General features: G+C 38.3%; 1 protein-coding gene across 1 annotated transcript in view; it reads right to left on the reverse strand.

Moving 5' to 3' along the window:
• The window catches only part of col14a1a (collagen, type XIV, alpha 1a), a 151207-nt gene that overhangs the window by 68172 nt on the left and 65855 nt on the right, over window positions 1–17180 (reverse strand). The window contains exons 22-23 of the mRNA XM_087812431.1: window positions 12448–12597; window positions 9119–9235 (exon numbers count right to left, since the gene is read on the reverse strand). Coding sequence (XP_087668557.1) covers window positions 9119–9235; window positions 12448–12597 — 267 coding nt within the window. The remainder of the gene's footprint in view (window positions 1–9118; window positions 9236–12447; window positions 12598–17180) is intronic.

Here is a 17180-nt window from a genome sequence, read left to right on the forward strand (position 1 = left end):
CAAGAAAACCAGATTGAACGAGTTCAGGATGATTGGATTCACAGAGTCAGAGACAGAACCAAAGACAGAACCAGAGACAGAGTCAGAGACAGAACCAGAGACAGAACCAGAGACAGAACCAGAGACAGAACCAGAGACAGAACCAGAGACAGAGTCAGAGACAGAACCAGAGACAGAACCAGGACCAGACACGGGTTATCAGACGGGTTGATAAGAACCTGAGCCTCGGGCACAAAGATTTATTCATCAGCACAAAAAACATCGATATTTTGTCTCAACTTTCAACATTCATTACAAACAAACAATGTTGAAGTTTGTGGAAGTATTTCAGTGACTATTGTTATATACTATATTATATTAGTGAATATTAAATTAGATTTTTTTTTACATTTATTTACATTTTATTGACATTTATTCAAATAATTGTATATATTGAAAGGTTGAGTTATGTTGGATGAATGAATCATTTTCAAAATACCTTTTATTCACACTTTGAGTTTGTTGTTCCTATAATTCAAATAAACGTTTTCAAGTTCAATATTTTTATATTTTTAGTAAATTCAATATAAAAATGTTGTTATCCTGGTGTCACCAGACAAGACCAACAGAGTACCGAGCTACTTGATCAAACTTTCAGCCAATCATGCGACTCACAGACGATCATGTGAACACGTGGAAGCACTGGCAGGTCAATCCATCATGTTGGATTAAAAAAAAAACAATGGTAAGATTTGAGGTATTTGCAACTTATGGTAGTTTTACAGCAAGTTTAAGCATTAAAGTTGGAGCGAGTGATTCAGTGATCGGTTGGATTAGTCTGGTTAGAAGCCACTTTTATACCAACATTTTTATATTGAATTTAAAAGGCTACGAACTAAAAAATATTGAATTTAGAACGTTTATTTTTTGATTATTGGAATCAGAACATTACATTTTTTTTAATTTACGTTTTATTGTCATTTCATTAAATAATTGTATATATTGAAAGGTTGAAGTATGTATGATGAATAAATCATTTTCAAAATACATTTTCTTTACACTTTGAGTTTAGTATTCTAATTCCTATAATTCAAATATTTGTTCTCAAGTTCAATGTTTTTTAACTTGTAGCTTTTTTAATTCAATATACAAATTTTGGTATAATAGTGTCACCAGACAAGAGCAACAGAGTACCGAGCTACTTGATCAAACTTTCAGCCAATCATGTGACGCACAGTCGATCATGTGACGACATAGAAGCACTGGCAGGTCAATCCATCATGGTGGATTAAAAAACAAAAGTACGATTTTAGCTACTGCATTTGTAATTTATGGTAGTTTTACAACAACTTTTAAAGTTTTAAACTTGGAGCGAGTGACTCAGTGATCGGTTGGATTAGTCTGGTTAGAAGCCACTTTTATACCAACATTTTTATATTGAATTTAAAAGGCTACGAATTAAAAAATATTGAATTTAGATTTAATTTAATTTAGATAGAACATTAAACTATATGTGCAAAAAAAGTAAGTAACTATTTATTAAAAAAATAATCATTTTGAAAAATTAATCAATAATCAATAAAATCTTGCATTATAGAAATGATTGAGTTAAATTATTGAATATATCTTAATGCTTAAAAAATACAATTAAAAAACAAAAGTTTCAACATAAAATTGTTAAATTCTACCAGCAAATAATCAACCTGAAGGTGCAACAAACACAGCAGCAGCGTCTCGTTCCATCAGTTAGTCGAAGCATAAAAACAAATGTTGGGTCGTGAAGATGTTTCTGCTCACAGTCGTTCCTCAACATCTGCTCACCGTCGACAGGTGAGCATTAACAAGTGTGTGAGTCAGGTGAGCATTAACAAGTGTGTGAGTCAGGTGAGCATTAACAAGTGTGTGCGACAGGTGAGCATTAACAAGTGTGTGCGACAGGTGAGCATTAACAAGTGTGTGCGACAGGTGAGCATTAACAAGTGTGTGAGTCAGGTGAGCATTAACAAGTGTGTGCGACAGGTGAGCATTAACAAGTGTGTGAGTCAGGTGAGCATTAACAAGTGTGTGCGACAAGTGAGCATTAACAAGTGTGTGCGACAAGTGAGCATTAACAAGTGTGTGCGACAGGTGAGCATTAACAAGTGTGTGCGACAGGTGAGCATTAACAAGTGTGTGCGACAGGTGAGCATTAACAAGTGTGTGCGACAGGTGAGCATTAACAAGTGTGTGCGACAGGTGAGCATTAACAAGTGTGTGAGTCAGGTGAGCATTAACAAGTGTGTGCGACAGGTGAGCATTAACAAGTGTGTGCGACAGGTGAGCATTAACAAGTGTGTGCGACAGGTGAGCATTAACAAGTGTGTGCGACAGGTGAGCATTAACAAGTGTGTGCGACAGGTGAGCATTAACAAGTGTGTGCGACAGGTGAGCATTAACAAGTGTGTGCGACAGGTGAGCATTAACAAGTGTGTGCGACAGGTGAGCATTAACAAGTGTGTGCGACAGGTGAGCATTAACAAGTGTGTGCGACAGGTGAGCATTAACAAGTGTGTGCGACAGGTGAGCATTAACAAGTGTGTGAGTCAGGTGAGCATTAACAAGTGTGTGAGACAGGTGAGCATTAACAAGTGTGTGCGACAGGTGAGCATTAACAAGTGTGTGCGACAGGTGAGCATTAACAAGTGTGTGCGACAGGTGAGCATTAACAAGTGTGTGCGACAGGTGAGCATTAACAAGTGTGTGAGTCAGGTGAGCATTAACAAGTGTGTGAGACAGGTGAGCATTAACAAGTGTGTGCGACAGGTGAGCATTAACAAGTGTGTGCGACAGGTGAGCATTAACAAGTGTGTGCGACAGGTGAGCATTAACAAGTGTGTGCGACAGGTGAGCATTAACAAGTGTGTGCGACAGGTGAGCATTAACAAGTGTGTGCGACAGGTGAGCATTAACAAGTGTGTGAGTCAGGTGAGCATTAACAAGTGTGTGAGACAGGTGAGCATTAACAAGTGTGTGCGACAGGTGAGCATTAACAAGTGTGTGCGACAGGTGAGCATTAACAAGTGTGTGCGACAGGTGAGCATTAACAAGTGTGTGCGACAGGTGAGCATTAACAAGTGTGTGCGACAGGTGAGCATTAACAAGTGTGTGAGTCAGGTGAGCATTAACAAGTGTGTGAGACAGGTGAGCATTAACAAGTGTGTGCGACAGGTGAGCATTAACAAGTGTGTGCGACAGGTGAGCATTAACAAGTGTGTGCGACAGGTGAGCATTAACAAGTGTGTGCGACAGGTGAGCATTAACAAGTGTGTGCGACAGGTGAGCATTAACAAGTGTGTGCGACAGGTGAGCATTAACAAGTGTGTGCGACAGGTGAGCATTAACAAGTGTGTGCGACAGGTGAGCATTAACAAGTGTGTGCGACAGGTGAGCATTAACAAGTGTGTGCGACAGAGGTTTTAACAAGTGTGTGCGACAGAGGTTTTAACAAGTGTGTGCGACAGAGGTTTTAACAAGTGTGTGCGACAGAGGTTTTAACAAGTGTGTGCGACAGAGGTTTTAACAAGTGTGTGCGACAGAGGTTTTAACAAGTGTGTGCGACAGAGGTTTTAACAAGTGTGTGCGACAGAGGTTTTAACAAGTGTGTGCGACAGAGGTTTTAACAAGTGTGTGCGACAGAGGTTTTAACAAGTGTGTGCGACAGAGGTTTTAACAAGTGTGTGCGACAGAGGTTTTAACAAGTGTGTGCGACAGAGGTTTTAACAAGTGTGTGCGACAGAGGTTTTAACAAGTGTGTGCGACAGAGGTTTTAACAAGTGTGTGCGACAGAGGTTTTAACAAGTGTGTGCGACAGAGGTTTTAACGAGTGTGTGCGACAGAGGTTTTAACGAGTGTGTGCGACAGAGGTTTTAACGAGTGTGTGCGACAGAGGTTTTAACGAGTGTGTGCGACAGAGGTTTTAACGAGTGTGTGCGACAGAGGTTTTAACGAGTGTGTGCGACAGAGGTTTTAACGAGTGTGTGCGACAGAGGTTTTAACGAGTGTGTGCGACAGAGGTTTTAACAAGTGTGCGACAGAGGTTTTAACAAGTGTGTGCGACAGAGGTTTTAACGAGTGTGTGCGACAGAGGTTTTAACGAGTGTGTGCGACAGAGGTTTTAACGAGTGTGTGCGACAGAGGTTTTAACGAGTGTGTGCGACAGAGGTTTTAACGAGTGTGTGCGACAGAGGTTTTAACAAGTGTGTGCGACAGAGGTTTTAACAAGTGTGTGCGACAGAGGTTTTAACAAGTGTGTGCGACAGAGGTTTTAACAAGTGTGTGCGACAGAGGTTTTAACAAGTGTGTGCGACAGAGGTTTTAACAAGTGTGTGCGACAGAGGTTTTAACAAGTGTGTGCGACAGAGGTTTTAACGAGTGTGTGCGACAGAGGTTTTAACGAGTGTGTGCGACAGAGGTTTTAACGAGTGTGTGCGACAGAGGTTTTAACGAGTGTGTGCGACAGAGGTTTTAACGAGTGTGTGCGACAGAGGTTTTAACGAGTGTGTGCGACAGAGGTTTTAACAAGTGTGCGACAGAGGTTTTAACAAGTGTGTGCGACAGAGGTTTTAACGAGTGTGTGCGACAGAGGTTTTAACGAGTGTGTGCGACAGAGGTTTTAACGAGTGTGTGCGACAGAGGTTTTAACGAGTGTGTGCGACAGAGGTTTTAACGAGTGTGTGCGACAGAGGTTTTAACGAGTGTGTGCGACAGAGGTTTTAACAAGTGTGCGACAGAGGTTTTAACAAGTGTGCGACAGAGGTTTTAACGAGTGTGTGCGACAGAGGTTTTAACAAGTGTGTGCGACAGAGGTTTTAACGAGTGTGTGCGACAGAGGTTTTAACGAGTGTGTGCGACAGAGGTTTTAACGAGTGTGTGCGACAGAGGTTTTAACGAGTGTGTGCGACAGAGGTTTTAACGAGTGTGTGCGACAGAGGTTTTAACAAGTGTGTGCGACAGAGGTTTTAACGAGTGTGTGCGACAGAGGTTTTAACAAGTGTGTGCGACAGAGGTTTTAACAAGTGTGTGCGACAGAGGTTTTAACGAGTGTGTGCGACAGAGGTTTTAACGAGTGTGTGCGACAGAGGTTTTAACGAGTGTGTGCGACAGAGGTTTTAACGAGTGTGTGCGACAGAGGTTTTAACAAGTGTGTGCGACAGAGGTTTTCACAAGTGTGTGCGACAGAGGTTTTCACAAGTGTGCGACAGAGGTTTTAACAAGTGTGTGCGACAGAGGTTTTAACGAGTGTGTGCGACAGAGGTTTTAACGAGTGTGTGCGACAGAGGTTTTAACGAGTGTGTGCGACAGAGGTTTTAACGAGTGTGTGCGACAGAGGTTTTAACGAGTGTGTGCGACAGAGGTTTTAACGAGTGTGTGCGACAGAGGTTTTAACGAGTGTGTGCGACAGAGGTTTTAACGAGTGTGTGCGACAGAGGTTTTAACGAGTGTGTGCGACAGAGGTTTTCACAAGTGTGTGCGACAGAGGTTTTCACAAGTGTGCGACAGAGGTTTTAACAAGTGTGTGCGACAGAGGTTTTAACGAGTGTGTGCGACAGAGGTTTTAACGAGTGTGTGCGACAGAGGTTTTAACGAGTGTGTGCGACAGAGGTTTTAACGAGTGTGTGCGACAGAGGTTTTAACGAGTGTGTGCGACAGAGGTTTTAACAAGTGTGTGCGACAGAGGTTTTAACGAGTGTGTTCGACAGAGGTTTTAACAAGTGTGTGCGACAGAGGTTTTAACAAGTGTGTGCGACAGAGGTTTTAACAAGTGTGTGCGACAGAGGTTTTAACAAGTGTGCGACAGAGGTTTAACAAGTGTGTGCGACAGAGGTTTTAACAAGTGTGTGCGACAGAGGTTTTAACAAGTGTGTGCGACAGAGGTTTTAACAAGTGTGTGCGACAGAGGTTTTAACAAGTGTGTGCGACAGGTGAGCATTAACAAGTGTGTGCGACAGAGGTTTTAACAAGTGTGTGCGACAGAGGTTTTAACAAGTGTGTGCGACAGGTGAGCATTAACAAGTGTGTGCGACAGAGGTTTTAACAAGTGTGTGCGACAGAGGTTTTAACAAGTGTGTGCGACAGAGGTTTTCACAAGTGTGCGACAGAGGTTTTAACAAGTGTGTGCGACAGAGGTTTTAACAAGTGTGTGCGACAGAGGTTTTAACAAGTGTGTGCGACAGAGGTTTTAACAAGTGTGTGCGACAGAGGTTTTAACAAGTGTGTGCGACAGAGGTTTTAACAAGTGTGTGCGACAGAGGTTTTAACAAGTGTGTGCGACAGAGGTTTTAACAAGTGTGTGCGACAGAGGTTTTAACAAGTGTGTGCGACAGAGGTTTTAACAAGTGTGTGCGACAGAGGTTTTCACAAGTGTGTGCGACAGAGGTTTTCACAAGTGTGTGCGACAGAGGTTTTAACAAGTGTGTGCGACAGGTGAGCATTAACAAGTGTGTGCGACAGAGGTTTTAACAAGTGTGTGCGACAGAGGTTTTAACAAGTGTGTGCGACAGAGGTTTTAACAAGTGTGTGCGACAGAGGTTTTAACAAGTGTGTGCGACAGAGGTTTTAACAAGTGTGTGCGACAGAGGTTTTAACAAGTGTGTGCGACAGAGGTTTTAACAAGTGTGCGACAGAGGTTTTAACAAGTGTGTGCGACAGAGGTTTTAACAAGTGTGTGCGACAGAGGTTTTAACAAGTGTGCGACAGAGGTTTTAACAAGTGTGCGACAGAGGTTTTAACAAGTGTGCGACAGAGGTTTTAACAAGTGTGCGACAGAGGTTTTCACAAGTGTGTGCGACAGAGGTTTTAACAAGTGTGCGACAGAGGTTTTAACAAGTGTGTGCGACAGAGGTTTTAACAAGTGTGTGCGACAGAGGTTTTAACAAGTGTGCGACAGAGGTTTTAACAAGTGTGCGACAGAGGTTTTCACAAGTGTGTGCGACAGAGGTTTTAACAAGTGTGCGACAGAGGTTTTCACAAGTGTGTGCGACAGAGGTTTTAACAAGTGTGCGACAGAGGTTTTCACCCACACACCCCGTAATGAGATTCTTCCAATTAACTCCTGCTCCTGCGGGATCATTGCAGGAAAACATGCTGAAAGGCTGACGCACCTGAACCTCCATAAATCTGCGCTCAATGTTCATTATGGTTGCGTTTCAAGCCGACAGTGTAATGGATCCGACATGATTCATGCTTTTTATTGGTCGCCGCTGCTTTTCTTTTTCTGCTGAGATTGTTCAAATCTTGACTTTGCTCATTTTCTAGCTCTATTAATTCAACGCTGACTTAGTTTAATGAGCCTTTTTTCATTATTTATGAGGATATTCTCATTTAAATTTTAATAAACCTCTCCAGTTATAAAAGCCTGAATAAACTTTAACAACGACGGGGAAGGTTTGCTTAAGGAAGGGTCAGAGGAAGAAGGAAGAACATCAAAAACTACTGAAACATACACTATATACAGTATATGACAGAAGAAAGGCATTAAAAATACATTTGAAAACCAAAAAACCCAGTTCAGGCAGAAATAGAGCAGAGAAAAAACATCATTATTTAATATGAATTAAACATGGTTTAAACCTAATAAAAATATATTCTCATTTCCATGGGGGTCTTCTGCCCCCAAACCCACCTCCTTACAAAAACAAAAGAAGTTCTGAAAAGTTTATTAAAAACATGATTTAAATCGAATCACTGTTGGACATATTTGAATTTAATGGGGGCCTTCTGCCCCCCTTTCTGCCCCCTTTAAATTCCAAAAAGGTGCTTCATTTTTTAAAATCTTACTTAATACTATAAAATACATAAGGTTTAGATTCTATCAAAATGTAACGTATTTGTATTTTCACAGGGGTCTCCTGCCCCCCCCTGTTCCCCCTTTCTTTGCCCTCATTGAGTTGCCTAAGACCGCTCAAACCTTCACCAAGCAGTCAGTAGTTTACCTAATTTTCACTATCTCACATGTTTTAATCTCATGGGGGTCTCCTGCCCCCCCTTTCTTCCCCATTAAAATTAACAAAATAAGAGGAAATATTGGAAATCTTCCTTATATGGTATGTTATACATATAACATTTAATCAAACATATTTCAACATTCTAGTGGGTTTCCTGCCCCTCTTGTGCCCCCTTACCTTGACCTGATCGAGCTGCTATCCACCCTAAAACCTTCTCTGCAAGGTCAGTGTCTACATGGTCATTTATTATTTATCTTTCATCCAAATTGGATTTTCATGAGGGTCTTTTGTCCCCATTTCTGCCCCCTTTCAAATAGCAAAATAAGCTCACATTCTGAAAATCTTCCCTACTTACTATCTAATAAAAAACTCATGGGGGTCTTCTGTCTCCTTGTTCCCCCCATTACCTTCACCTGAAGAAGTTCCTCCGCCTCCCTAAAACCTTCAGTGAGAGTCAGAAGTCAACATGATTATTTTGTCTTCATCAAAATTGGATGTATTTACAATTTAATGTTCATAGGGGTCTCCTGCCCCCCCTTTCTGCCCCCTTATAATCAACAAAATAAGCCCCCTCACCTCAAACCTTTAGTGAACAGTCAGTATTCTAAATGATAATTATCAAGGTATTTTGTTTTCATCAAAATTGGACTCACTTTACTTTTCATGGGGGTCTTTTTGCCCCCCTTTCCATTGCCCTGATGGAGTTGCTATAAAATCAGTCTCTACGGCTAGATTTCCAGTCCTTTTGTCGAGCAGTTTGTGAGTTTAAAAGATCAAGTGGAAACACACACACAAAAATCTACTCAATTATTTATACAGATGTTCAAAATATTTTGGATCTAATTTAACCCAAAACCCAGTATTCTTGTAAAAACTAAGGATATAACTGGGGTTGATGTGTTTTTGTGCTTAAAACTTCTTCACTGTGAAGAAACGTCACAACATGATTTATGTGGAAAACACAACATTTTCTCCTGGTGATCTTTAGCCAGTAATAAACCAGGAGGTGAAACCAAAAGTGTGAGAGATAATAATATTGCAGCAGCACTTGTTACTGAAGGTCCTGCAGATGATCGTCTAAGATCTTCAACATCCTGGAGCTACAAAGAGGTCAAAGTGTCGAGAGATTCTGAGACGAGTACGAGTGGATCACTCACTGAGCGTGGACTGGATGGAGACCCGGTACAGAGTGGCGTGGACGAGCGGCTGCCACTGGACGCACATGCTGTCGGACCGGACCTGGTACGTGGCGAGCCCGGAGACGCCGAGGAACACTGTGGAGCAGAAACATGTATTTCCTTAGAGATGAATCTCTTTGTTTACTGACAACAAAAACATCAATAAAATCATTGAAACCACCATTTCTATCCTTCAGGAACGAAGAGGAATTGAATTCAGCAGGTCGTTCCTGAGCAGATGAAGTTCATTCATCCATTAAAAGAACATAAAGAGGAAGATGTCGAGAAGCTAATCATGTTTTAATGGACATCACATTTATTGAGTTGAAAGTAAGTAAGTAATATTTATTTATATAGCGCTTTTCGAGACCAGGGTCACAAAGCGCTTAAACAATCAAAACAATACTCAAAAAAGTACATACTTTAAAGATCAAGATAAAACTGAGAACAACACAGGAGTTCGAGAAATACAAGGAAAAGCCTGAACAAATAGAAACGTCTTAAGATGTTTCTTAAAGGAGTCAGTAGATCCATCAAGAGAGAGGAAGATCGTTCCAAAGCTTAGGAGCAACAGCCTGAAAAGATTTCTCTCCTCTGGTCCTGAGCCGTGTGCGTGGAACCATCAGTAGATTCTGATCCACAGACCTCAGAGCCCGAGCTGGGGTGTAAGGCTGGATCAGATCAGTAAACATTAATTTAAGTTGATAAAAATATATGTTCATTACTTATCATGATGGCAAAGTCGTGCACGACTTCAGCGATCTAGTCAAGTTCGATAATTACATGTAAGTTAATTTAATATGATTATTATTTAAATCCTGAACAAAATGTCAAAGAAATTATACAATATTTTGACGGAAATAAGTGAATTAAAGGCATAAAGATGCATCTCTTACATAATCAAATCAAATTAATGCAACTGGGAAAATAACATTAAAATATGGGTCGAAAAAGAAGGAAAATGTGAAATTGAAAACCAAGCAAAAATTAAAATATGGGTTAGAAAAGCAAGAAAAAGTTGACCTTGAAAATGAAGCAAAAACTAAAATATTGGCTGACAAAAATAATATTGGATGTAAAAACAACTTTAGGCTTATTAGTTTGTATTCCAATATTGTTTTTCAACCAATATTATTTTATTTTCAATACCAATATATTTTTTATCAGCTCATATTTTTTCATACCAATGTGTATTTGTTTAATTGCTAATAAACATTTTTTATTTATTCAAGTTTTTTTCAGTCAATCTAGTTTTTTCCAGGACAATTTTCTTTTTCATATTTAATGCTAATATTATTTTCCGGCACATGTGTTTTTCTCAAATACAAATACTATTTACAATAGTAAATATACACTATATATATACAATATATATATACATATACATTAAGAGTTTGATTGGGAACTTGGGGAAATTGTCCGTAGGTATGAGTGTGTGTGTGAATGGTTGTCTGTCTTTGTGTGTCCTGAGACAGACTGGCGTCCTGTCCAGGGTGTCCCCTGCCTCTTGCCCAATGAAACTGGGATAGACTCCAGTCTCCCCGCGACCCCCCATAAGGTTTAAAGCCGTAGAAAATGAATGACTAATATATTTATATATATATACTGTTGGGTTCATGTTTGCTCCACATTAAAGTGAGAAAATGAGATTAAGTCGAGTCATAAATGAGTCATAAATGAGTCATAGATGCAAGAGAAATGCACGATAAAGCATTTTAAGACGTTCCATTATAGATGAAGTTATAAAAGTGTTGTGTAAGCATCTACAGTTGAAAGTGCACATTAAAACATGATCATCGCTTCAGTTCAACTCTGGCGCTGGAGCTAAAAAGCATCTTAGACTCTGCATCAGTGGCCTGGTTCTGACTCCCTCTCTGGTCCAGTTAACAGAATATTCCGACACCAGGAAACACAAGTGGGTTCTGTGCCAGAAAATGAAGATTTTTACGCAGCGACCATATGTTGCTGTTGCTCTGTTTTTTTTTCCAAATGATGCTGAATTATGCATTTATCCTGCTCGTGATTCCTCTTCACCGCGAGCAGACAAATCATCCGACGCCGAGAGGATTTGTTTACCATCAAGTCTAATAGTTCTTCCTCACATTCACTTCATTGTCTCGGTGCTGGAGATGCAAATGAGAAGTGATGGAAGGCAGCGTAACGAGAGCAAGACGGATGCGTCTGCTCCTTAAACAACAACTTATTTATGAGCGTTGAGGAGGTTTTCTCCTCCTGATGAATGGCAGCCACACACTGAATCAACAAATGTATTTCTTCAAGCAGCCCTGAAGTCAGCGACTCCTCGCGGCGTCTTCTAGGTGTGATTGATGTCTCAGGTGGACTCTGGTGACGAGGCTGCAGAAGATGATCTTTTCTGGACGAATGAACAGATACTTGGAGCAAATACATCATGGATTCACTTCTAGAGTCTGTTGAACACCAGAGGTTACTGTCTCAGGAGGATTGAAATATTTTATTATATTGACTCCAGGTGACTGACAGGTGTCGCATCTTCACTTCCATCAGAAGATTTACATTGAATTTAACATTTCAAATTATAAAACTTCATTCAATCGTTAAGTGAAATTATTTCTAAACTTATTTTTTTTATTTGGCAATTTTCAAAATGAATGATTTTCTTTTTTTAGACATTCTAAGTTTTGAGATCTAAAAAAAATATATATTATTGAAATGTCTTTAGGCATTTAATTGTAATTTTTAATAATATAATACAATAACTCATACATAAAGTTATTTAATTGAGTAACTTTATTCAATAGTTGTATTGAAATGTAGAATTTTTTTTAACAATTGAATTAAAACATGTTGAATATTTTCAAAATAAAATGTTTTGGTTTTTTTTACACATGTTTTCTTATTCCAATATTTAATTTTTTTGTATATAAATAATTCGTATAATGATAATAAATAACTTTTATATTGGAAGGTTGAAAAAAAAGAAGTACAATAAAAGAAAGTCAATTTATCAGGGACTACTTTTTTTAATTAAATCAAAATCTGAAAAAAGTGTATTGCCACACTTGTGTTGGTGTATAAATAAATACAATAAAATAGTAAAATAAAAATGTTTTTTTCCATTTAAGTTGGTATATAAAAAGGTTGTAATTAATGTATACTAAAAATAAATAGATGAAAAAAGAACATTATGTAAATATTCAATAAATTCACTTTACTTAAAAAAATATAGTTAAATTTCGTTTTAAAAAGGACAAGAGGAAAAATGAGAAGAAGAAGTCCTAACACATGTTTGTCCAAACAAAAGGACAAAACCAGTAGTATTGACTCACAGGTCTTGCCGTTGACCAGCAGGGGTTGACTCGGTCCAGCAGAGTAGGACGCGGACACTTGGACGCTGTATTCTGTCCCACTCTGGAGGTTGAGCAGCAGCACCGAGTTCTTGTTGTCGCCTGCTGTCGTCTCCAAGGCTGGTCCTGGAACTGAGAAGATGAGAAGAAGTCAAACTCTCACACGAACACAACATGTTATATTGGAGTCATTTAGACGCAGCTTAAAGATCCAGAAACCTTCAATAAACACGTCTTAACCTTCTCTTTATTTTCACTTGAACATGATGTTTCTGATGCGTCTCTTTGTACTGTTTTAAAACTTCTCTGGTTTTATTTCCTCACGGATCAATGGCTGAACGTAGAGGCTGACATTTTAATTCAAAGAGCAGATTAATCTCTGAGAAACTATTTTAGATCTTTAGCTCTTGACATTTGGCTTTTATTCCAAAGACAGAATTCAACCCAATAAAGGTTTGTCCTGGAAATATTTGACCTTACATTAAAATAACAGTGTTTCATCTTAAGAATGACTTAAAGATATTTCATGCTCATTTTTTCTTTTTGTACAGGGATGTGAATTGAGGTCCTTGTGTCCTTGTATGTGACGTCCCGGTGCTTTTTCAATTATTGTTTAAAAAACATTGACAATGTCTGGATATCATGACTTCAGATGAGTTATTGGAAATGTTCTCACAGAAGGAGTTAACCAGGAAAACCCTTTAAAAAAACAAACCTGTTGCAGTGCATTATGGGACTTGTATGGGTTTTGACTGGCATTTTGCTGGCGGGAAATATAGATGTGCCACAGGAGCGACGCTTCGACACTTAAATCAATGAGATGCTATACAAACTTAGAAAAACCTAAATAAACCTGTGGAATGATTGTGGTCAGCTCGGGTTCGGGGACACCCTGGAAAGGTTGTTGGTATACAGCAGAATCCAGCTAAAATCGCGTACGATCATCTGTTCTTCTAGTGTATTTTGTGGACGCTAGCTTGGGAGTGTATCGACAAGAATCTTTTGATACGATACGTACCACAATACAAGTGCAACGATACAATATATTGTGATATAATGTGATAGTGTAGAAACAAGTATATATGTGTAGTATTGTCGAGTACTTGACTTTGGTTTTTTTTTACAGACCACATGACTTTTGACGAGGTTGTAACTGCTTTCATTTGTTTTTAAACCAAAATATGTCCAAAGATCTGCTTTAAAAGCTGCTGGAGTCACTGTATCCTCTCGTCCTCAGTCGTCCACTGGATTTTATTGTTCCTTTAGCTGATGTTGATGTCGGTGACGACTTGATGTTAAGAAAAATTATATTATATTTAAATAAAAATAATACTTAAAAAGTGGAAGAAAGATGAATTAAAATTCAACCTTTGCTGCTTTCAGATTTTTTAAAGACTAATATTTACCATAAAACACAAAATCGACAAAAAATAATTTCCATGAAACAAGATTTCAAATGTCAATCAATCAAAGGTAGTGTCGCTTAATCACGTGAGTTTTAAAAAATAGACATCAGCCTATCACACACCCCGTTACTTTATTGATATTACAGGTGTGTATTGGCAAGAATCTGGTGATAAGATACAGGGTCAACAATGCTATATAATGCAATACTGTAGCAACAAGTACATATGTGTAGTATTGTCCAGTACTTGACTCTGGTGTTGTAGTATTTACAGACCACATGACTCTCGACGAAGTCGTAACTGCTTTCATTTGTTTTCAAACCAAAATATGTCCAAACATCAGCTTTAAAAGCTGTTGGAGTCACTGTATCCTCTTGTCCTCAGTCACTACCAGGATCTCACAGGATTTCCTCGTTCCTTTAGCTGCCAGATGCTGCTATATAGCGGCAAAGCCAAAATGAACACGGCGTGACTATTTGCATGTTAATTATAAATAAAACGATCGGTGCTCATTGAACATAGATATCGTGAATAAATATCACGTCGTTCAAATGTATCAATATGTTCTTCCTCCTCCTCTCGGGCTCATGTTAAGATGCAAGAACGCTCTATTTCCCAAGAAAACAAAATATAATTCCCATAAACCAACATTAAAGCGGATGAAGTCGCACACTTTCATCAGTGTCCACTCATGTGATGCAAGGTTCCAGCAACAACAAACACACAACAGCACAGACACATAAATACATGGAAAAAAAAAAGGAAATGTTTTCATGGTTATCAGGATCCACCACTAAAAATAGATCCAACAGTCTTAACACGAGGCACAATAAATGAAACACAAAGTAAGAGATAAAGTCGAACTAATTATCTTAACAACACACTCGGTGAAAACGCCTGCAGACGTTAAGCTTGTGTCGCTGATAGACGTTTATTTCTATGCTAATGGTTGGATATTTACACACTGCTGCTGTAATGTTGGTGTGTTAATGTGTGATCATTACACACACACACGCACAACAAGTGTGTTTTGTGCGTCTAACAGAGTCGTTCTGAGACGACATGAACGAAGCAGGGTTTTGTTTACGTGACAGAAAGCAGACGTCGGAGTTAAAACAATTAGCCGTGAAGCGTCACTGAGGTTCGGTGGCGCCGCGAGCTTCTTGTTAGAAGAAGAGAAAACCTGCTGAATTTATAATGTTTTTCTCTTGCTCTTCTTTTTCTCTCCAACAATCTCCGGGTGTCTCTGAGGGTCCGGCCAGTAAAAATAGATGCAGGTGGAGGACGAGACTCTTAAATAATGCACACGACTCGGAGAAAATGTGACGGAACGATGTTGCTGGAGCAGCGACTGGAGAAGGTTCACGTTTCAAATCAAACTTTATTGAAACGTTTTTTTTATTAAGCATTGGTTGAAAGGAGACATTTTTCTTTTAATTAAAATCAAGTTAATTATTTATTCAAAAACAACTATATTTTATTTTGCACATAGAGTTTGAGGTTCTAATTACAATAATTCAAAATTCTATATTTTTTGTATTAGTAGCCTTTAAAATGTAATATTAAATTATCATAAACCAAAATCTACTATCAGTGCTAAATTGCTGATATACATGTATTAGTTTAAGTTTTTTAGCATTAAATTATTATTAATAAATAATTAAATTGAATCATTTCTATATTAAAAGGTTGGATTTGTTTTCAGTAAATAATTTGTATATTACATTTTTGTTTTTGTTTTCAATGAATACATTTTTGTTATATAGAGTTTGATATTTTAATTCCAACATTTAAAACCTTAAAATTCTATATACTATATATCTTAAGTCATTGTCTTTTAAATTCAATTTAAAAATGCTGGTATAACAGTGACGTCTCACCAGACTAATCCAATCGAGCCCAGATCCACTCGCTCTAACTTTTAAATTCACATTACACTGTAAAAAAAACAACTAGTGATTAAGTTAGTGACAAAGATCCTAAACATTACTGTTGCTTTAAAGTTTGTCATGATTGGTTGAAGTCGTCATGTGACAGCGTATCATATGATTGGCTGAAAGTTCTAGTAGCTCAGTGCTCTTTTAGTTCTGTCTGGTGACACTATTCTTTATTGAATCTAAAAGGTTACGAATTAAAACATTTTTAATTTAGAAAATGTATTTTTTTTGTTATTGGAATTAGAATATATATATAAAAAAAACTTTCATTTTGAAAATATTCAATGTTTTATTAATAATGTTTTTTAATCAATTTTTTTTTAAAGATTTAAAATATATATATATTAAAAAAACATTTTAATATACAAATTCAATGATTAAAAAACTTTTCAATTTCAACATTTCAAACGTTAAATTCAACAACAACATCCTGAAGACACTGATATATTTCTATAACTGACATTTTCCACAACCTGCACGTTATTTCCTTCTTGAAAGACACGTATTCTTATATATGTATTGAAGGAGCTTCAGGATCTTTGTTTGTACTCACGGTGTTGTGTACTGTGTAAAGTACACACACTGACTACTGTGACAACAAGCTGGATCTCAGTTGCCAAACACACTATGTGTGATTTATTTCCCACAGCAGGGTCCGAGGTCGAGGAAATCATCCTCCACTCGCTGTGATCTATGGTTCGATCTATGGTGTGATATATGGTGCGATATATGGTTCCTTCTTAGCAAACACACTGTTTTCATACATAAAATACAACAACATGGTGTGAAAGAAACTTTCTTGAAGCTCATTTGGACGACTTTATTTAATTCTAACTGTTTAATTAGTCCTCGAATGGTAGGTTGTCGGGTTTATTCCACCTTGTTTGCTTCGAAATGTAAGAGCAGAAAAATATATATTCAAAAGTGCAACTCACTTTCTTCAGACTCTCCCTTAAAGCATCAAACTTCAACATGACACGACTAGAACAAGTCAGATTATAATCTCACTGATCGTAGTTTCCATCACAGCTACTGTGAGAGAGGAATGTCTTCGTGCCAGGTCTCTGGAGCAGTGAACGCCACCTCGACCTCGAGGATAATAACTCATTCAAGTTGGATTTTTAGGAATAAGAAAAAGAATGACTAGTGAAACAGCGAGAAAGAGAGAGAACGTCTCAGTGCTTCATGATTCAAACAGACTCTCAACTCTGTGTTGTTCTCACTTGTACAAGTAAAATCTGAGAGTTTTATTTCATATATATGTATTTAATCATTTTTATTCTGTACCGTCATTGCCATAAATACTCTCTACAAAACTGGCAATTCTGAAAATAAGCAAGAACGAAGCGCAATTGATGGAAACGGGAAACTT

Source organism: Callionymus lyra, chromosome 17 (assembly GCF_982586985.1).
Source record: "Callionymus lyra chromosome 17, fCalLyr1.hap1.1, whole genome shotgun sequence".
NCBI lineage: Eukaryota > Metazoa > Chordata > Actinopteri > Syngnathiformes > Callionymidae > Callionymus > Callionymus lyra.